The following is a 22253-nucleotide window of genomic DNA, read 5'->3' as shown; positions in this document are numbered from 1 at the left end:
ACTGTACAGAAGAGGGCGATGTAAGACTTTTGATTAGATGAATTCAGGCATGAAAGAGGAAAGACTTCTATAAAAACTAACACATGGACGGAACTAAATGGAAAGGCAGAATATCATTTTACTTCAAGAATTGTGCTAACATCATTACATAAGTCCCCTGATGAAATGACAAACGTTAGGTACTTTAGTAGAAATTAAGATCAGTATTTTATGCATAATTACTTTTCTTCTTGTCTCAATGACAAAGGATTTATTCCCTTTTGATCTTTTTAGTTTGCAGTGTGCCCAGCAGAATTCACAAGTTCATGCCAGTTTTGTCTAAAGCCATGGGAACTGTGGGTGTCAGTTTACAGATCCCTTTTTTGTTGGCTTTGGTAACTAACTCGTCATAGACCCACCCATCAGTTACATTTCACCATAACACAGCCACCCCCTGCCTCCTCCTCCTGGCATTTCAGCCTGGAAGCTGCAGAGAGCAAGAAGCACATACTTTCTTAAGTTTCTTTTTAGAAAACAGTGCTGCCTTAAAAAACATTGAAAACAATGCTTCGGGTAATTGTGGAATCTGCTTCAAATATCCCTAAAAACAAGTTTGGGAAACCAGATCCAATTGCCACAGTTATTTTTAAAGGTAAGAAAAAAAATAACTTGTGAAGGAAGATCTTAGAAATGGCATTTTAATCTCAGTAGTGTGAAAGTATGGGTCAGAAAATATGACAGCTGTCATTACTATATATGGCTTGATTATATGCATCTGGATTGGGGTGCATGCTGAAGAAAATAAGAATATAAGACAGCTTTATTAAAAATGATGATAGGGAGTTGGTTGCAGGAGATGCTGTTTCAGAACTGTCTCAAATCTGTGTTGGCTTGTCTTATCTGTACCTATATATATCTGCAACTGAACTGCACTTTTGCTTCCAAGTGATTCTTCTTTTGCAACAGCAGATGATAAATTTGATAGTAGTTGTTTTGTTGGTATTTTATCTTTCTGAACAAAGGAAGGCTTTTTGTGAAGGGTAATGCTTTTACTTTTTGCCTTTATAGTTTTGTTCAGTTTTATAAACACTTTAAATACTATCACATTATTTGACACCTTTTTCTATAGGGAGGGTGTTTTATTTTTGCTTTTGGGACACAACGTTCAATGTCCCAACTAAATCATGAAGGTGAGATAGTCTGTAAATACATTTTTCTACCCACCTGAATCTTCTTTTCCTTTTGATACATGTTGCTGTGGATTTCAACTTGACTTGCTTCCTTTCACCACAGTTCTAACAAGATCTGGTTTTGATATTGCAGCTTGTAAGGCATGAAAATTTCACACCATGTACCTAACTTACAATGCAGTCTTATGCAGCGGTACCATAGGCTACGCCCATTGACTTCATTTGGATTTGACTGGCATAACACTGCATAGGATTGCACTGTAAATATATCAAGTTGAACTATGGCCAGATCTTTGGAGATACTGTTCTTGAGAGCATTGTGACTTGGATGCAAAGGCTGAACTAAACAAACAAAAAAGATCCTGAGAAATTTTCTAGACAAAAATAGCTGCAAAGCCTTGACCGCCAAAGAGTTTCTACGGTATAACCAGAAGGTTGATCAGTCTCTTGAAAGATACACTTATGAGATATTTAAATAATGTTGGGAGAAGTGAAATGCTATTCTTTCACGTTTTGTTCATAATTGATTGATGTTTCTATCTTGTTGCCATATTTTAGGGGCATTCAGTGCTGTCCTTGTGTTGAATGAATCTCTTTCTACTGGTGCTCTGCAAAACAGGAACTTGAGAATGATTGACCACTGAGTTAAATATATTTTATTGTAATGTTGTGCAATAGTTAGTTAGAAAAAGACACATTATGAAAGACTTACTGTTTCCAAAATTTAGAAATTCATGGACAGAATAGTCAAATGCTGAAATACAGTCTTATTTTAAAATGGTATTTATGATTCACACCACCAACAACTGGACTTGTTTCAAGCTGTTTTGATTGCCTTCTCTCAGCCTAACTGGATTTGCGTGTGGTAAGATACATGTATGGAGAATTAAATGCAGGAATCACAATGTCCCAATATTGCTTTGATTTCCAAACTGTGTTTTTAGGGACCCCTCAAAAAGAGATTGACAGGGATTTCAGAATAGGAAGATTAGCAGGGATGATAAAGCTTCCCTGAAAGATTTACAGCATGCAGCTACGCTAGAGTGCTGGGTCTGAATAGACCATGAGCTAGAATACTTTGCAACATGGAGAAAATTGACGTGGAAGTATTCCCTCAGTAGGCAAGTTGATGCAAGTGAACACTGCAAAATCACAGCTGAAGGATCTTTTCAGTTCCAGAAGTATTTCTGGCATGCAGATAGGAAAAATGGTCCACCAGGCTTCTTCATTGTGATATCGCCACCAAGACCCACCTGACTTAAAGTGACGATATAGGGTTTTCAAGGCATGAGAGGTGGTTTGCCATTCCTTGCTTCCACGTCACAACCCTGGTATCCCTTGGTGGTCTCCCATCCAAACACTAGCCAGGCTGACCCTGCTTAGCTTCTGAGATCTGACAAGGCTACCAAATCAGGGTAGAGTTAGACCAACAACATTCTTCATTCTATTTGGAATAAACATCATTTGTAGAATTTATGTTTTTCTTCATAATTCAGAATGCTTAAATGTAAGCAGCTTAAAGAGATTGGTTTGTGCAGAGTGTGTCAGAATTTGAGACCACAGTCCCAAGAAAACACTAACAGTTACTGGGATTGAGTCATTGTAGCCTCATGGTGAATCAGTCAGGGGGACAGTTTTCCACACGCAGATTTGAATCAGATTTTGGGGGGAGGGTATTGAATGAAGGGCAAAAAATTGTAACCTATGAATCAGCTGCAAATGCTAATTTTGTCATATCATTGGAAGTTTCCACCAGCATCAGCCTTCCAGGCAGTGGGAAAGCAAAGCAGAAATTCTAGTGCCTCTGTGGAATTGGGATGTGGGTGGTGTTTCTAGGATCAGAGCCAAAAGTAAGTGTGAGTAGAAGTAAGTCCAGTACAAGCAAATCATCATGGGAGAGGAGGTGCATTCAGAAAGCAAGGGACCATGCCTCAAGAAGCAAACTTGCAGGATAAATCTCAGAGGAATGGCACATGCAAGGGCTGAATGCAGAATTTCTGATGGCTAGGTGCCAATGGTAGATAGCAGTCAAGGGCTATCACAGGCCAGCTCGAATCATGACCTTCCCCTAAACCATGGTGACCCCTCATTGTAGTTGGTAAGTTCCCCTGTGGTTAAATCACAGAAGCAAGGAGTTTACATTAAAAGTAGGTGCAACCAAGAAGGGTAAAGTATTACCATTATGTGTAAACTGAAAATAGCAGAGATAAGGTTGAACTGATGTTTTGGTCACTTTTAATGTGAAAGGGTATCTGTACACTCAGTTTGTTTTTGATTATTATAACGATGAAAGAGCTATAAAAGGAATGTGTTTCAGGTAAAAAGCCAGGTAAAAGGCTATAGGCTCAGTTTGCACCTCTTAGATTTTGCAATTGAGCCTCACTGTGTTTGGTAGATGGAACAAGACAAGTAAAAACAGTGGCTCGGCCATTACTTGTGATTTTCCTTCATCCAGTAGAACCAGTGTGGTGCCCGTCAACACCATGGCTCTTGCTGACACCTTTCTTAGTGCCCACCAAGTGTTTTAGAGAGTGGGCAGGACCAGCTGGGGGTTCTTGTCCACCAGGGCTTCTGATTTGCTGCAGAAGATCTGACTGACTAAAATAAAATTGTTCCAGTGATACCTGCCACCTTAGTGTTTGTTTTAATTTCACTAAACGTTCTTTGAAGGAAGAAGGCTTAAGCATGTAGTCTTAGCTTGTCTTGCTCAAAGATCGTTATTGCAGTTCCACACTGTCAGAGAGGGATAAAAAGCATGCTGAAGGATTGCTCCTTGTGGGCAGTGAGTGGACCCCAGGAGCAGCAGTTTGGAAGGCATTTTGGGCTGCAGCAGTAAGGAGAGGTAGCCAAGTCATGCTCAGTGGATTTCCATCCTTTCACCTAGCAAAACACTCCATTGGATCCAGTGCACTTTAATGTTACATACAGGGTAAAGCAACAAGAATTAAAATGTGATTCTATTTAAAGGGGACTTTTCCTTTGCAAATTGTAACTTTGCAGTCTTTCATGTCTGGCTCAAGACATTATCCAGCACAGACCATAAAAAAAAGTTAATTCCTATAACATGAGTCAGTTTCCCTGCTTTCAGCTCAAGGGGTAAGCAGTCAGCACCTCCCTGCTGCATCTAACAGAAAGAACCAGAGGCATTATAAGTCTACAGGATGAGTCACATGTTGCTCAGAAGGAGAAGGGGTGGGAGACCTAGAAGTATGTCAGTGTAGGTCTGTCTTCTACTGAAATCGATTTGAAAATGCTTTAGAGCAGGGGTAGTCAACCTGTGGTCTTCCAGATGTTCATGGACTACAATTCCCATGAGACCCTGCCAGCAAATGCCATCAAATGCCACTACCCCTGCTTTAGAGGTTCAGTTCAATTTTGGATATGATTATTTCAATTTGGAGTGTTGTTGCTGGAGACTAATGCATCAAGAGTATATGCTGGATGTAAGACACTGCATATTTTCCTGTTAACATTTCCACATAAAAAAGGAATTTTTATATTAATGACACACATTCCTTGAGGTGAAAATAATAGGCTCTTAAAAACATTTACCGGTGGTAGCAGTGAAGGCAGATAATTTAATTTTCCAGGATTATAAGGTAGGTTTGATTGATTGTATGATGATACATCCAAAGGACCAATTCACATGTGTCTTGGGGACCTGATTGGCTGTTTCACTTTATACCTAGGCTAGAGTTGTTGGCTCTAGGTTGGGAAACACCTGGAGATTTTGGGGGTGGAGCCAGGAGTAGGCAGGACTGGGGGCAGGGGGGACCTCAGCGGAGTTTAATGCTATGGAGTCTACCCTCTGAAGCATCTGTTTTCTCCAGGGGAACTGATCGCTTTAGTCTGGAGATGAGCTAGAATTCCAAGAGATCCTCAGTTTCTACCTGGGGACCGGCATCCCTAGTAGGCTGATATTTTTCATCAACCTGGATCCAGGCATGACTGTGGTAAAGGAGTCATCTGTATACAATACTAATGAGATCACACCTCTCCAAGGAATTGTTTAAGGCGATGATGAGTTAAATCAGAATGTGTCTCTTAAACAGCAGTTGGAATCATTGCCATAAGCCAAACCAGAACCCAAGCTAACGGAAAAGGTCAATCTAGAGGGGAAAGTGGGGAAATCAATGAATAAATCAGGTTTTAAAAAAATTAGTCCCGTTTGTTTTCTGGCACCTGGTGGCCAGCTACAGAGATTCCAAGCAGGTCAGAAAGAAAGGTAGAAGGTTGAGAGAGGTCAGGAGATAATGAAACTGATATTAACACAATTCTCCTGAGTAAGGAGATAATTGTGCTGAGAGATTTTTCTTTCTGTGATGTTTCCAGCAATTATAGCTCTGCTGGCTCAGTAGTTTTTGGAGATCTTTTTCCATTCAATGGAAGTAGCACTGCTCTCCCCCAGCCTCATCTTTGCCTGAGCTAGCATTATTCTCTTGGAAATTTGGTATTTATAGAGTCTTTCTTTTTGACTAGTGTGATAGGTTCCCCCTTTCCCTTTCCCTTAGTGTCTGTCTTCCTGTTTGTATATCTGATTACTGTGTACATGTAAATGGAAACTTGTAGTAGTGTCATTAAGAACATAAAAACACAAGAAGCATTTTGCTAGATCAGTTCAGTGGTCCATCTAGTCCAACATCCTGTCTCACACAGTGACCAATCAGTGCCCCTGAAAGGCCAACAACAAGGCATAGAGGCTGAAGCATTCCCATGATGTTGCCTCCTGGATCTGGAATTCAGCGGTTTAGTACCCTTGAAGTGGAGGTTCCTCTCAGTCAAAATGGCTTGTAGCCATGCATAGGCCTATCCTCCATGAATCCATCTAATCCCCTCTTAAATCTGTTTGTTCCTGTAGCCATCCCTATATACTCTGACAATGAATTCCACATTTTAACCACTCTGTGTGTAAAGAAGTATTTCCTTTTGTGGTGCTACCTTGCTTCCTAGGGCTGCATTATACTTTGTCCACTAAGCTCTACTGTTTGTCTTCTTGGGGGTGAAATGTGACAAGCTGCCTGAAAGAGCCAAGGCCCCTTCCTTCTGCCTGCTCTGTAACTTTGGTTACGTGGTAGTTAAAAGTAAGGTGGGCTGAGCACCAGCAGTATCAGATCGGACATGTCTGTGGAAGGAGAACGTCCAAAATGTGGCCTCAGACAGCCTCATATTAATCGAACAGACACAGCAGACCTCAGTGGGCAAAGATATCGCCAGGTAATTGTTTCCCACATACAGAAGCATTTTTTCCAGAAACTAAAATTAATATAATGAGCAAGTTTACTAACAAGCATAACAAAAATGATTTTTTTAAATGAATATGAATATTTTTAAAATGCACATCACCAATCAATATCTGCGTAAATTACAAGTCACAGTCTTTGTATGTCTTTATTAGAAGGTAGATTGACAGCACACCTGATGAAAAAAAACCCCCTGGCCAACCGTTGCATAACTCAATTTGGCCATGCAGTTAGGGATTCACTTGTTTGCCTTTGAAATAATTAATATGCTAACATATACTTGGTATGTTCCTTTTTTATTTACTTGCAGATGAAAAAAAGAAAACAAAGTCAATCGACAGTGAACTCAACCCGGTGTGGAATGAGGTGATTTGCTCTTGCTTTTATTTCTGGCAGAAGGGGGTAGGGCACAGCACATGCACAAAACTCAGCCCATATGAGGTTCTCTGAGTGCTCTGAACATATGCAGCAGTAATGAGAGGAAACAAACAAGCTCCACCAGTGCTTCTGTTCCCCATGTATCTCTAGGTCTTCCTGAAGCACCTGCACATGGAGATGGCTTATGCATCGCTTTATGCAAGTTTTATTTCAAAAGAAATGAGGGAGGGGCACTTGCTCTTCTTCTTTCCCTCTGGGTTCCGTAATAGCTTCATTGAGAACTAGGAAAGTGAAGTGCTCCACATTTAAATGCATCTAGAAGCTGGGCAAATAAATGTAAAATGCAGTGAGCTGTGTCAGGTACAGGAGAATAGCCACGGATGTGTCACCTGAGGCCTTGCTAATGACAAAAGAATTTATTGCAGTGTCAATTATTTCAGTATCAGTTATTCCACAGAACTGCCATTCTACTCATATAGTATTCTGGGAAATGCTTTCCTCTCTCCCCTTTCTTACACCAGCTATTCCGTAAGCACCATTTACAGACAAGATTGTACAATAGAGAGGGGGCAATTTCTGTCCATTCCCAGGTCTTGCCGCAGTCTTCTTGCAAAATCTCTGATGCTCCTGTGGTTTCTCTAACCCTCAGCTTCTCAAGGGACCCACGGATCTTTAGGCAAAGGCTGTACAGCCAGACCACCTTTTGTGGGAAGTGGAGCCTTTGAGGGCACAGTACCACTGCTGTCTGACAAAATGTATTTCAGTTACATAAACATGTTTTAGATACATCCAAATGCCTGGTGCAGACAAGTTTGTCCTGCCTTTATACGATTTACTTGTTTGAATAAAAAAAAGTGTCTGACATAGTCCTCCAACACCCCCCCCCCAATAAAAGAAAGATCAGTGCTTTTATATGTTAATCCACTGGTGGTGTTGGAATCATTGTTGCTGGGTGCCATGCATGGCTCAAGTCCCTTCCCACTGGGTTTTACACACTTGAGGTTGTCTGAACATACCTGGGGGATGTTCTCAAGGCACTTTCACATTAGATAATCAGATGCAATGGTAGGTTCCAAACATCTAACTGTGTTACAGATTCAAACTAGGGTTGCCAACTCCAGGTTCAGAAATACCTGGAGATGGGAGCATGGAGTCTGCAAGTGTGGGAGTAGTCCATCTTCCAAAGCAGCCATTTTCTCCGGGAGAAATAATTATTAAATAAGTACTAAATAATGGAGTAATGTATACAGTCTGCAGATCAGTTGAAATTCCAGGAAATCTCCATACCCTCACATGGAGTTTGTCAACCTTAATTTAAACAAGTGTAAGTTGATTCATTAAAAGTTTTTAGTTGCTTATTTATTTTGTTCCAGGATTTAACGGCTTTTCTGATTCTCTTTGCACAGATACTTGAGTTTGACTTGAAAGGGATAGCTCTGGATATATCATCATCCCTGCAGATTGTTGTGAAGGACTTTGAAACCCTCGGACAAAACAAGTATGTTTATCTAAAAAGAAGAAGCCTTTAATTTTATTTTAACCATAAAGTGATCTTTAACAGTAGCATCAAATAATGTTGCTCAAAGCTTGTATGATAGCATTAGCTAAATGTTTTTTTAAACTTCAAATACAGTGCAGGATTGGGGTTTCCAGCTCTGAATTGGGAAATATCTGGATACTTTGGGGGTACAGTAGAGAGTGAATGGGATTTAGTGTTGGGAGGGACCTCAGAAGAGTATAATGCTGTGGACTCCACCCTCCAAAGCAGCCATTTTCTCCAGGGGAGCTGATTGTTCTAGTCTGGAGATGAGCCATAATTCCAGGGGATCCCCAGGTCCCATCTGGGGCTGACATCCTTATTCCTCTACTGGATATTCTGTGGGCCAAGTAGTTCATGGAAGTAGTTTCCCAGAGCCAACTGCATCTAAAAGAGGTGCCTTCCAAACGTAGCCACAGCTGCTCATATTTCCATAAGGCAATCCTATGTGACTTTTTTCTAATTGAAAAAGTGTGCTTGCACACGAAAACTTATATCTTTAATAAAAACCTTGGTGGACTCAAACTTCTGGCTTTTCATCAGTATTTTTAAACTGTGAGTGCAATGAGCCGTGCTGTAAATATATTTCTGCCTCCTTGGTTATCATCCTGACAATTAGTCAGCTCACATGTTGTACCCTGTTTAGTTTCATATGAGCAATCAGAGGGTTTCAACATTCTTTGTGCCTCTTTCTTCCCTTCTCTTCAAATGCTCTGATTGCTTCCTGCACTTCCTGGTTTGTGGCATGCTACACTAGAGCACTTGCAACATATGATTGTAAGTCAAAAGTGAAGTGGGAGGAAGATGCTTCGAAGGTCCAGTAAGAATGGATCAGGGGGTGGGGAACTGATAAGTGGAGACAAAATGAAACTTTTATGGTTCAGTGAAAGCGCACTTGGATTGTGGTGGAAGTAAATTAAAAGAGGAACGAGGAGGCTGTTCAATGAATTGTCAAAGACTTTCATGGCTGAAGTCAACTGGTTGTTGTGGGGACTAAAACTACCAGACCGCAGCCACATAGACTGGAAAACCCACAACAACCAGATAAGAAGGATGTTCTATTTTCAAAGTAAAATTTGACAAAAGGCATGAGAATAAGGATGAGGATGATGTTAGCCATTCACTTGTGTCTGACTCTTGGCGATACTGTGGCTCAGCTGTCTCCATGTCTTCCGATCTTGCACTGCTTCTTTTATAATGTTCTGGCCAGTGTCCATTTTGATTGTATCTAACCACTGTGTTCTTCGTTGACCTGGTTTCCTTTGACCACTGACCAGTCCTAACATAACTGCTCTATCCATTGAGTTGGATCAGAAGATATGGCCAAAGGAAGTGAACTGGGGTGTTGTGATATTGCTTTCCAGTGGTATATCAAGCTTTATGCACTCCAGGGTTTCCTTGTTTGTGACTTTTGCTGTCCATGGAATCTGCAGAAGCCTTCTCCAGCACCAGAGTTCAAATGAATCAACTCTCCTCCTGTCCAATTTCTTCCTCGTCCAGCAGTCATGACCAAAAGTGGCTACCGGAAATATGGCAGATAGAAATGATCTATATGTGGTAATCAGGCTTACATCCTTGCTTTTCCATGCTTGGTTCAAGTTTATCATTGCTGAGTGACCCAGATCAATATGTCATTTAATTTCCATACTGCAACCACTACTATGTGATCCAAGAAAAACAAATTCTTGGCCAAATTTGTTCTCTTCACCATCAATTGTTTTGGTGACATGTCTAGTTTTTTTTTTTGCAGTGGTCATTATTTTTGCCTTTTAATATTTAAGAAAAGGCCAAACTTCTAGGGACTGGCAAATGGGCAAAAGGGGCTGATAAACTTATGGAAACTCCACCCCCAAAAAATAAAGCTTGGATAAAAATGGGGAGGGCCTAAGAAAGCCCCTCAGCAGATTTTGGGTCAGGATCATAAGTGTTTCAGCTAGAAGTCTTTCCCAAATGCTCATTGGGCTATTATCTTGGGTAACAATATTTATTTTGGCTGTCAAGACACAGCTGACTTATGGTGACTCAGCAGGGTTTTCAGGGCAAGAGACATTCAGAGGCAGTTTGCTATTACCTGCCTCTCCCTCGTGGTATTCCTTGGAGGTCTCCCATCCGAATATTAATCAAGGACTGCCCTGTTTAGCTTCTGAGATCTGGGTCATCCAGATTACATAATACATATTACATCTGGGTTCTTTCCACATAAGTCCAATGTACATATCTGATGAAATGAAATTGACCCTACAGGGTTGGATCTCGGTTCACATTCTAGCCTCAACGCCTCCATTTAAAAGGTTCAGACTGTAGTTGAAGTGAAGGACTTCTTCTGCCAGGGACTCTGGGGAGACCCTTCCAGTCAATTCTGAGCTGGATAAACCAATGATCTGACTCAGAATGTGTGTATGAGCTGTAATCTTCAGTGAGAAATACAGGCTGTGTGCAGAACTGCTACCAACCACATATTGTGGCATGTTTTCCCCTGATGTGAAGATATACAAAAGAGCAATGTAGTAGCATCATAGTTGTTTTTGTTCAGTGTGATTTTTGTTCACCATTACTCTTATTACCATAATGATCAAACTCTTAGTGCATTAAATTATAGTGGTGGGATAAAATGTCAGGGTTTTATTGCAGTTTTGTTTGTGTGTGTGGATTTTTGATGTGGAACACATCTACTGCCGTGCTTCCTGTAACGGAAATGATAACAGATGTGATGTCCATTGTCAGGGAGCACCCCAGTAGATGGCAGCTGTGCTGCCTCTGCCATCCATTTTGGGCAGGAAATTGGGGACGGTCTTGCAAGATTAGCAGCAGTGATGGTGCGGTGAGCAGTGCTCAGTGCTGTGCTGTGCTAGCTGCCCTCCCTTATGTGGAAGGGGTAAGAATCCTTGTTGGTAGATGTTTCTCTCTCTTAATGTGGACATCCCTGACTTGGGTAGCCCAGGCTAGCCTGATCTCTTGACGACCCTTTCCATCCCCACCACCAGTGTGGACATAGCAGTGTAAAAAGTGTGCGTTGTCTCTGGATTAACTGCTCAGAGGCCCACCCATTCAGCAAATATCAAAGAGAAAGCAGTAATGACTGCTTTGAAGCTTCCCATCTTATTGTGTGCTGTTTCCTTTTTGTGACTCATATTCAAGTGTTTCGCGCCTAGCATTTAATTAGATGGTCATTGGGAAGGGCATTTCCTTGCTTCATTTCTGTTTCACTCCCTTTTTGACGTGACATATTGTAAACAAAGTGCCATAAATACGTCCGTAGACGTAATTTATAACCCTTCTCTTTAGCAAATAAAGACCGTTTATGGTGAATTGTAAATTTTTAGTAGTTGAGGTGAACTGTGGGCTTATTTTCAGTATCAGTGGTTATTAATGTCTTAGATTTATAGAAAAGAAGTTTCCTGCTTACTCCTTTGCTGCCACCTGTTGCTCATCCCCCATGTGAGGCTCTCAAGTGAATCAGTAAAAATTATCCCCCTTCCCCCTGTGGCAGAAGTACCCTTGTGCCAGCTAAGAATAAGTAGAGGATCCAACCCAGTACATTCAACATTATTTGAAATTGCTTGTCTCATATGTTAACCAAAGAGGGGCAGTGAGCTAGATGTCATAATGTCTGTTTACAGGTCAATGCTCAATTCTTGGCATATGTGGGCTTCACATATGTTGTTATCACCTGTACTGAGCATGGACTACCATGTGTCAGATTTTAAGGAAGCTATGGGGGGAACTGTACAGCTGTGAAAGAAATCCAGACATATCCCCAGCCAGGAGTGACATGAATTTTTTTAAAAGTAAATAGTTTCTTTTCTGAACTTTCAAGCAGTTTAAGCCATGAATTCAATTGGGTCTTGTTTCCTCCTAAGCTGACTCTGTCCATTTCTTGGCTTGTTTGCAGTACAACAAAGAAGACTTCCTGGGGAAGTAACTACCCTGTAGGCCACTCATGTACAACCACATGCAACACTAGTTGTAACCGGAGTGGGCATCCGCATCAAAAAAGTGTCCTGGCATGCTCTTGAGGTTCTAACGGCAGGTTGCTTTTTTTGGAAATCAGCAGGTGTACACAATGCAGAACTAATAACCAGCAAATGACTACAGTTCAAATTGCCATTAAAGATCCAGGAGCCAGGACTGGTAGAAAGAAAATTGGCACCTTCATTTATAATGTAACCGAGTAATCTGGTGATTGTCATCAGTAGTTACAAGCAGCCTGCTGTCTAAGCAAGTATATCCATTAATCAGATATAAATAGCATATTTATATTTAACTGTGCTACCATTTCATAGAATCATATCATAGAATCATAGAGTTGGAAGGGGCCATACAGGCCATCTAGTCCAACCCCCTGCTCAACGCAGGATTAGCCCTAAGCATCCTAAAGCATCCAAGAAAAGTGTGTATCCAACCTTTGCTTGAAGACTTCCAGTGAGGGGGAGCTCACCACCTCCTTAGGCAGCCTATTCCACTGCTGAACTATGACTGTGAAAAACTTTTTCCTGATATCTAGCCTATATTGTTGTACTTGAAGTTTAAACCCATTACTGCGTGTCCTCTCCTCTGCAGCCAGCAGAAACAGCATCCTGCCCTCCTCCAAGTGACAACCTTTCAAATACTTAAAGAGGGCTATCATGTCCCCTCTCAACCTCCTTTTCTCCAGGCTGAAATTCCCAAGTCCCTCAACCTATCTTCATAGGGCTTGGTCCCTTGGCCCCAGATCATCTTCGTTGCTCTCCTCTGTACCCTTTCAATTTTATCTACGTCCTTCTTGAAGTGAGGCCTCCAGAACTGCACACAGTACTCCAGGTGTGGTCTGACCAGTGCCGTATACAATGGGACTATGACATCTTGTGATTTTGATGTGATGCCTCTGTTGATACAGCCCAAAATGGCATTTGCCTTTTTTACCGCTGCATCACACTGCCTGCTCATTTAATGAGGAAGTGCTGCTCATTTAATTCCTCATTTAATGAGGAAGAGCCTCTTGTGGCGCAGAGTGGTAAGGCAGCCGTCTGAAAGCTTTGCCCATGAGGCTGGGAGTTCGATCCCAGCAGCCGGCTCAAGGTTGACTCAGCCTTCCATCCTTCCGAGGTCGGTAAAATGAGTACCCAGCTTGCTGGGGGGTAAACGGTGATGACTGGGGAAGGCACTGGCAAACCACCCCATATTGAGTCTACCAAGAAAACGCTAGAGGGCGTCACCCCAAGGGTCAGACATGACCCGGTGCTTGCACAGGGAATACCTTTACCTTTACCTTACCATTTAATGGGTGTCATATAATCTCTTGTAATAACTCTTGTCAGTGAATAGATCTGTAGCTGGTCCTTCTCATAACTACTGACTATGGGGAGGTACTGTGGTGTAGTGGTAGAGCATCTGCTTTGCATGCAAAAGGTCCGCAGTTCAATTCACAGCATCTCTAGTGAAAATGATTGGGTGGGCTGCCAGTCAAGAGCGGACTATACAGACCTAAATAGACCTTTGGTCTGATTCAGTATAAGCAGCTTACATTCACTCCTGTGACTGACTCTTCAGCTGATATTCACTGTTGCTGAATAAAATTACAATTGATGGATGGCGTGCTGCAAACCGTGGTTCATATGTGAACAGCAATCTGTAGCTTGCCAAGCAAGAGGAAGGGAATCATGGTGCACCTGAAAGGAGGGGAAGAGAGGCATGTGACACATTCCTGATCTCACCCATACCAATCTTTGGGATATTTGACCTTCCCCTAAAGCTATCAGGACTAAGATTTACTTACCAAACCTGGTAAAAATATGTGTTATGGTGTTATTTTTAAGAACAAAGTAGCACCTTTAAATGGGACTACTACAGAAATCTCAGTAGATTTAAGGGCTGCACCCCCCCCCCCCAGTTTGGTGTAGTGGTTAGGAGTGCGGACTTCTAATCTGGCATGCCGGGTTTGATTCTGCAATCCCCCACAGCCAGCTGGGTGACCTTGGGCTCGCCATGGCACTGATAAAACTGTTCTGACCGAGCAGTAATCTCAGGGCTCTCTCAGCCTCACCCACCCCACAGGGTGTCTGTTGTGGGGAGAGGAATGGGAAGGCGACTGTAAGCTGCTTTGAGCCTCCTTCAGGTAGGGAAAAGCGGCATATAAGAATCAACTCTTCTTCTTCTTCTTTTGGCACAGCTTCTGTTTTACTCAGTCTCTTTGGCCAAAATCTACTGATAAGTCCTGCATGAACTTCATTGAGTCTCGCTTCAACAGGGACCATCTATGAAGACTTCCCAGTTAACTGTATGGCCTTTACTTGTCAATCTTGGATGATCTTTCTGACCAAAGCAACACAAATACATGGGATTCCATTCCCAGCAGAGAAAAGGCTGTTCCTGTTTCTACCAGTTTTCAGTCTTTTGTCTTAAGAGAATAAGTTCAGTTTTTTCCTTGCAGCTGTGCACCACCAACAAACTACTCATTGCAGTGGCATGCCCCTGTACTTTAAGACATGAACATGAACAGTGCATATTTTTCCAGTTCTTGAAACTTGATTGGACTCGCAGAAGCCTTATCAGATTTAAGACCAGACAGGGCTTTATGTTATCATTGCAGCAGCCATAAAATATAAGATCACTGGAAAAGCAGTTTGGAAAACCCACAACTGCATAATGTCAATGCACTGCTGCAAAAGAGCAATAGACCTATACCACGTCGCAGATTGCATGACTAAGTTTTTCCCATTCTAGATATTTGGATGGAAAAATAACCCATCTGTTTTCTGTTATCTTGGCTCACTCTTTGGAATTTCAGATTTCTTTATCCCCCCCCCCCTTCTTTAGTTTTGTTTTAATTCAAAAGGATCATAATAATGGAGGAACATGTTCCCTTTCTACACACTAGATTTTTATGTCGCAGGAAGCCGGTTTCACCAAAGTTTAAGTGAAGTGATTGTATTCTTTGTGTAGGAGAAGCTGGCAGTCCTGACACGCTTTTTCCAGACACTGAATGGTTGGTAACCTAGCAACGAAGGAGCAAATTGGTAGGCCGGTTCCCTTATTTAAGTAAACAGCCATTACTTCACAGCAAGGAATGTACAATCGTTGCACATTTCTGAAACTCTCTCGCAGCCCGATCCTCTGCATGCTCACTTGGAAGTAAATCCATCTGTGTTCAGCCAGACTTGATGCCAGATGGGTGTGAATCAGGATGGCAGCCTCACATTTGTAAACAGAGCTGTTCAAACAACTTCTAGTTCTTTATCCTGTATACATGTTACATCCTGATAGGGTGTTTTAAATCATATATACGAGGGGGGGGGGATGTTTGCTTCATATAGGAGGAGTCGTATCCTCTGGCATAGTTCATAGAACCAAGTGGTTTGTGGCGCTGATATGAGTACAGAATAGAGGGCCGGTTTCAATACTATATTCAATACAATATGCATTTTCACTCCAGCAGAAAACGGCAGTGCTAAGACAGCGCCCCATTGTCTCTGTTCGCATTAATTCTTTTGGTGTAATAAGATGTGTTTTGATGTTGCAGAAGGCACAGCAGGGAAAGCTGTTGCCCAACAAGAGCAGGCAACTGATATAGCCCCATGTCGTGACCGGTTCCCACAATTTAAATTTGATCTGCAGGAAATGCCATGTAAATGGAAATCTTGTGCAAAGAACGTTAGAGTGCTGCCTGCAGCTAGAATCTTGTGTGAGTGCCAAGGTTATCTTCCCCCCTGCTTCTTAAGGGATTTTGGTGCTGGGGCTGTCCTTCATAACTATACAGTAACATCATTGCTTTGACAGATTTTTAAGACGTAAAGAAAAGCCCATAATAACGTAGCATGCAAGATTTTGGCAGCAAAATCTGGCTTAAAAGCTCCACGACAAAAGTCACTGAATGTATTTGGATCAAACTCTCATCTTGGTCTGGCTCATTTCTCAGAGTTGTAAGAATAAAACTAGGAGGGGACCCTGCCCTGAACTTCTTAAAGGAAGAGTGAGATAAAAATGCTAACCTAGAAAAGGAAGGGGAATTTAAAAGAGCGAAAAAGCTGGGGAGAAGGGCTAATATGAGAGAGGATAGAATTGAACATGGAAAGATTATATAGGAAAAAAGAATGTTCAGAAAGTTTTTGGAGAAGGTATAGAGAAGTAAGGGATGGGAATAAAACTCCTTGATAGTATTCGTACAGCGCCCTATTGGCTGCTTTGATAGGAAACACGAAAAGAAACTGTCCTATTGATTAGTCTTCCATTAGCTGGTAGATGAGGCCATTTATATTTATACACCTCTTTTGAATAAGGTGCTCTATTTCTGGTAATCTGCAGTAACTGAGGACATATCAGTCAGTGTAGGCCAAAGCAAGAACACCTGGGAATTACTCCCAGTGAACCACATTTCTATTGTTCTGAATGTTCATCACACACAATGGTATGTGTCTTAACCATCTGCAGAGCAGGACTTTTCCACTCCCTCTCCTGCTGTAGACTGCTCCCCAGACTAAATTTTGTCCCTGGGTATTGTAAGACCCATGGGAACAGCACAAGGAAGGCCAAAACTGAAGTCTCCAGTGGGAGAAGGGAGTCAGCTGAATTGCTATTCTCACAGAGGAACTGCTTGGCTGGGTACGTGGCACTATATTTTGAGCATGTACAAGTCCCTGGTCCCTGCCTAGAAATCAGTTTTGGTTTCCTTCTAAAAGAACATTTTTGAGGAAGAGAGATGTTTTGTAAACTTTATTTCCTTCCCCCCCCCTCCGCAGAGCAGCAGGCTGAGAATCAGTTATTGTTATTGTTATTGTTGTTGTTGTTGTTGTTGTTGTTGTTGTTGTTGTTGTTGTTGTTGTTGTTGTTGTTATTCGATTTATTTCCCGCCACTCCCTACAGGCTCATGGCGGGTAACAATAGTCTTAAAATCCCCCATTAAAACCCCCGTTAAAAGACTATAAAAATACCCAACACGGTGGAAAATACCACTCTCCCCTACCCGAACAAGGGCATTGGGGGATGGAGGGTGATGATGAGTACTTCAAACCCCCCAGGGGGGCAATGTTCTTCCAACCTATCTTCTTTACAGTTAAACCCATGAACCCCACTGATAGATGTAAAGAAGATAGGTTGGAAGTTATTGCTATAATTTGCTGAGTTATCGTGTCAGATGGAATAACTGGCAGGAAAAGATCAATGATGTGAGGCAGACACATTGTGAACAAAACATATCTTACCAAATGCCAAATGTGGTCTTTGGGGACAACTGTACAGTGTAAGGAGGATTAGATTGTATCTTTTACTTCTAGTTAAGAGCACCAAGTCTTTAAAAATAAGGAAAGCACCGACTCTGAAAATTGTGAAGAGGAAGTTGGACAGAAAATAATATTCTAAACACACTCTGTGCTTAGATCCGTAAAAGTACATGTGTCAATCACAGTCTATGGTTCAGGTAGATGGGATTTTTTTGTCTATTCTCCCTGGTTTTGCTTAAAGGAGATTCTTATGAAGTCTTCAGGAAAATGTATGGTGAACAACTGCAATTATTTATAGGGGATCAAGGTTTCTGTTCTATAATTGGAGGATGGGAGGGAGGGCAAAAGATAAATCCACATAAAGTCATAATGGGAAGTGAGTCGGTAGAATCTGGAGGATTCTTTTCACTAACCCTTCCCACATCCTCATATCCTGTAGAGTGATCAGTATGTGCCAAAAATGTGCCTAATCAAGGAGTTTCAGATAGTCTTCTCCAAAAATGGAAGCAGGTGAAAGAGAAAGTGCTATGCAGAAATATCTGAAGTACTTGTTTCATGCAGCTGACCAAGTGTGCTCTGCTCTGCAAAAAGCAGATTAAGAGCTTTTGAGGTGCTTGGGCAATCACCCCAGTGGCTCTTCCCTTTTGTAGATCAGCCCAATCCCCCCACGCAGACCCATGTTTTTGTAACTCGACAGCTGGATTGCTGTAACACACTCTACGTTGAGCTACCCTTAAAGACAACCCACAAAATGCAGCAGCTAGCATATTGGCAGGGGTTAGGTGATGGAAACATGTGTTGCTCATTTTGAAACAGCTGCATTGGCTGCCAGTTTGTTTCTGATTTCAACTCAAGCTACTAGTTATGACCTTGACAAACCCTTCATTGACTGGAGCCCATGTCTCTGAAGGACTGTCTCTTCCAAGCTGTTCCCATGGGACAAAACCAGCCTTCAGATTGCCACCTGCTGGCTGTTGTTAGAGAAGCCAGCCTGGCATTGACTGTTTATGCACTGGAGGTTTCATGTCAGGCTGCAGGCTGGAGTTTTAGTCGTGGCAGATTGCCCCACCTCTTCCTGCACCCACACAAGGGAGCATTTGGCTCAGTGTGCCTCATCCACCCCTGATTTGTGCTCCTGCATGGGAGCTGGGACAGTGAAGTCCCCAGTGCATAAATGGTTAGTGGAACCTTTTCCATCTCAGCTTCTACTCTGTGGAATGGGGTCCCCTAGAGAGGGGAGGAGAGCTCCCTTTTTGGAGATCTTCAGGAGGTGCTACAGGGCTTGTTAGTTTGCCAGAGTTTTTGATGAGGTATCAACAGCAAGCGTTTTTTAGGAGGTTGGGGGTATTTTAAAAATGTTGTTTTAATGCATGTTTTAATTATTACTTAATTATTCTAGGTAATACTCTGTGTGAACGAAACCTTGGGGTACTTGTGGATTGTAAGCTAAACATGAGCCAGCAGTGTGATGCAGCGGTAAAAAAGGCGAATGGCATTTTGGGCTGTATCAACAAGATGTCATAGTCCCATTGTATACGGCACTGGTCAGACCACACCAGGAGTCCTGTGTGCAGTTCTGGAGGCCTCACTTCAAGAGGGACGTGGATAAAATTGAAAGTTTACAGAGGAGAGCGACGAGGATGATCTGGGGCCAAGGGACCAAGCCCTATGAAGATAGATTGAGGGACTTGGGAATGTTCAGCCTGGAGAAAAGGAGGCTGAGAGGGGACATGATAGCCCTCTTGAAGTATTTGAAAGGTTGTCACTTGAAGGAGGGCAGGATGCTGTTCCCATTGGCTGCAGAGGAAAGGACGCACAGTAATGGGTTTAAACTACAAGTATATAGGCTAGATATCAGGAAAATAAATTTCACAGTCAGATGTTCAGCAGTGGAATAGTCTGCCTAAGGAGGTGGTAAGCTCCCCCTCACTGGCAGTCTTCAAGCAAAGGTTGGATACACACTTTTCTTGGATGCTTTAGGAAGCTTTGGGCTGATCCTGCATTGAGCAGGGGGTTGGACTAGATGGCCTGCATGGCCCCTTCCAACTCTATGATTCTAACCTGTTGTGAGCCAAGAGGGAAGCAGATTGCATATATAAATAACACATACAAAATAGACAACAGCATTTGAGTCCAATGGCAACTTTCAAACCAACAAAGATTTATTCATGATCGTTTGTCTTAAAGGTGCCGCTGGCCTCAAATTTTGTTATGCTACTTCAGACCAACACAGCTACCCACTTGAACATAACAAATGTGTTAACCTGTAACATGTCCAGGGCTTGCTGTTCCTTCTGCTGCAAAACTCTAACATGGCTATTCCTCTGGAATTTAAATATACAGAAGCAATTAACACAGTTCTGGCATTAAATGACTACAGTTTTTATTTACTAAATAACAGTAGAAAATTTCTTATCTCTCTCAGCCTCTGGACCTTAGGAGATACCTGATCAGCCATCTTCTCCATCAGCAGGCCCTTGCTTGCTTAAAAAATTCCACCATATTTTCCATTTATTCTTTCACAGGGAGAGAGAGGGAGAGAAAGATGAGAACCTAGCTAGATGGTATGTGTGACAAATCAGACTCTACAACTCTACTTATATTCACGTTACCTCAGGGCACTAAAGTTCCCATTTCAATATTGCTTCAGACATGTCACTATAACATAGGTATGAGGGTATGTTCCAATAACTTTATATTGCACAATTTTCTCTCTGTGGCATGCGTGATCTTCATTATCAAGATCAGTTTCTTGAACAGGAGCTAAATTTATTTAATCGGCCAATGGGATTTGTAATTAGACTTGCTTATAAATTCAAATATTCAAGTAGTCCTGAGATTGGTTGTTTGTTTCCATGTGTGTAGGGCAGCCAGAAGATACTACGATTATATGGCAACCAAAAATTTCAGCTCTTTAGTGTTATTCACGGTGCACCATGAGGAGATGAGCTAGAATTGCACCTTGTAGCATATTTTCTTGTCCATTTTATTTTTATCTTAACACAGCCCGCGGCGCCACGGACTAAATAAAAGGATAAGGGCTTGGGAGGCGGGATGTGTCCGTGATGAGGAAGGGTGCCGATTGGCCCCTTCCTCTGGATAGACTACTGGAGGGACCAATCGGCAGGCGCGAAGCGGCTGCCGATTGGTCCCTCTGAGTCCCCGCCGGAGCAACTGCGAGCCGCAGTTGCTCCTTTGCCTGCGGCCTGATGCAGCGAGAGGCGCTTTGCGCCTCTCGCCACGTCAGGCCACTGCCCAAGGGAGCCCTTGGCAGTCGTGCGGAGCGCGGCTGCCGGGAGCTCCCTGCCCGACGGCTTGACGTGGCGAGAGGCGCGAAGCGCCTCTCACTGCGTCAGGCCGCTGACCAAGGGAGCCCCCGGCAGCTGCGCTCCACGCGACTGCCGGGGGCTCCCATTCCTAGCGCCCGCCGTATTTTACGTACAGTGGGCTTGATTACTAGTTTATTTATATTTCAACTTCTAAACCGCCACTCCCTAATGGCTCTTTGAAGGCTCTCATTCAGGCAGCTATGATATGTCCCACTGCAGAAGGATGTCGGATTTGCATGTGATGTGTTTTGCATGCTGGCTGACCATACTGTTGAACAGGTGGCCCACATTGTTTATAAAATTGATTGCCATTGAGAAACACAAAGTCATCAGGTAAACACTACTGTAATCAGTGACAGTGGCTGCTTCCACATGGGAATTTCCCCTCTCAAGGGCAGTAGGAAGTGCCTGGTATCTTTGGGGGCATCCAGATGACCTAATCAATTCACTATCCATCTGGCCCCTATATTTCCCCCCTTTGAGTGAGATCAAAAACAATCTTTCTTTGATTGGGCTCAGAAGGAAAACTGTGGGGTACTGTGCATGGCATGTTCATCTGGACATTGCACCCACAGCCATTATGGCGAAGGAGCAGAGCTACTCTGTGTCTCCAAAGTAAATGGAACAACATTCTGCATTGCTTTGCCCCTATCAGCCTTTCAAAGGTTTGTCTGTGGTGCTGCCTTGTAGAATTACAGCACTTCTCAGAAGGGAAAGTATACAGGAGAGGAGAAAGAGGTTTGCGTTGCCATTGAAATTGTCATTGTGCTGCAGTTTCACATATGAATGATAAAGAAAAGGAGGAGGGACTGGAATTGTGGGGTAGCAGCAGCAAATGCTCCTGGGACAGATGTGTATATATATATGAATAACACTTTATCAATATTTTCCAGATATATTCAGGTGTATGGATGGTATCCACCCAGGATTTCCTGAAATGGGTCTTGGAAATATTTGGGAATAACCAGGAATATGGAGCATGGAGTAATGATGGAGCATGTTAAGGCTCCATGGAATGTTTTTATTTCTTGAATTTTACTGTGTTTCTGTGTTTTCCCATGGTCTGATATAGGCTTGTCATGTTGTTTTGGCTTTGACTGTGTCCTTTGAAATTGGTTTCATTGGTCTTACAACATTGAGTTCTTTGCACAAGTTGATTTATGTCAAATATGCGGTAGATTCTTGGGTTTGACATTGACTCAGCTTCTTGGGGTGTACATTGGCTGGATTCTCTGATTATACATCTGTTGGGATTGCAACAGCGTTCTTATCTTACACAATCCTCTGGTTTGACATTGGATTAGATTCTCAATGGTACATTTGTTGTGCTAGGCTTGCCATTGTTCTGTGCTTCTGCTGGGATTTTCTGACTCTGCATTGGTTCTTTGGTCTTGTTGGTTCTGTCT

At 42.4% G+C, this 22253-nt stretch overlaps 1 protein-coding gene across 2 annotated transcripts in view; it reads left to right on the top strand.

The window, feature by feature from the left end:
* The first annotated feature begins 442 nt into the window (after positions 1-442).
* The window catches only part of MYOF (myoferlin), a 106340-nt gene continuing 84529 nt past the window's right edge, over positions 443-22253 (top strand). For both annotated transcript variants that reach the window (XM_077350275.1, XM_077350274.1), the window contains exons 1-3: positions 443-631; positions 6720-6775; positions 8194-8285. In XM_077350275.1, coding sequence (XP_077206390.1) covers positions 544-631; positions 6720-6775; positions 8194-8285 — 236 coding nt within the window. In that variant the 5' untranslated portion in view covers positions 443-543. The remainder of the gene's footprint in view (positions 632-6719; positions 6776-8193; positions 8286-22253) is intronic.

This window comes from Paroedura picta, chromosome 8, assembly GCF_049243985.1.
Source record: "Paroedura picta isolate Pp20150507F chromosome 8, Ppicta_v3.0, whole genome shotgun sequence".
Classification (NCBI taxonomy): Eukaryota; Metazoa; Chordata; class Lepidosauria; order Squamata; family Gekkonidae; genus Paroedura; species Paroedura picta.
Note: the sequence above shows the minus strand (reverse complement) of the source record. Positions and strands in the feature narration are given on the sequence as shown.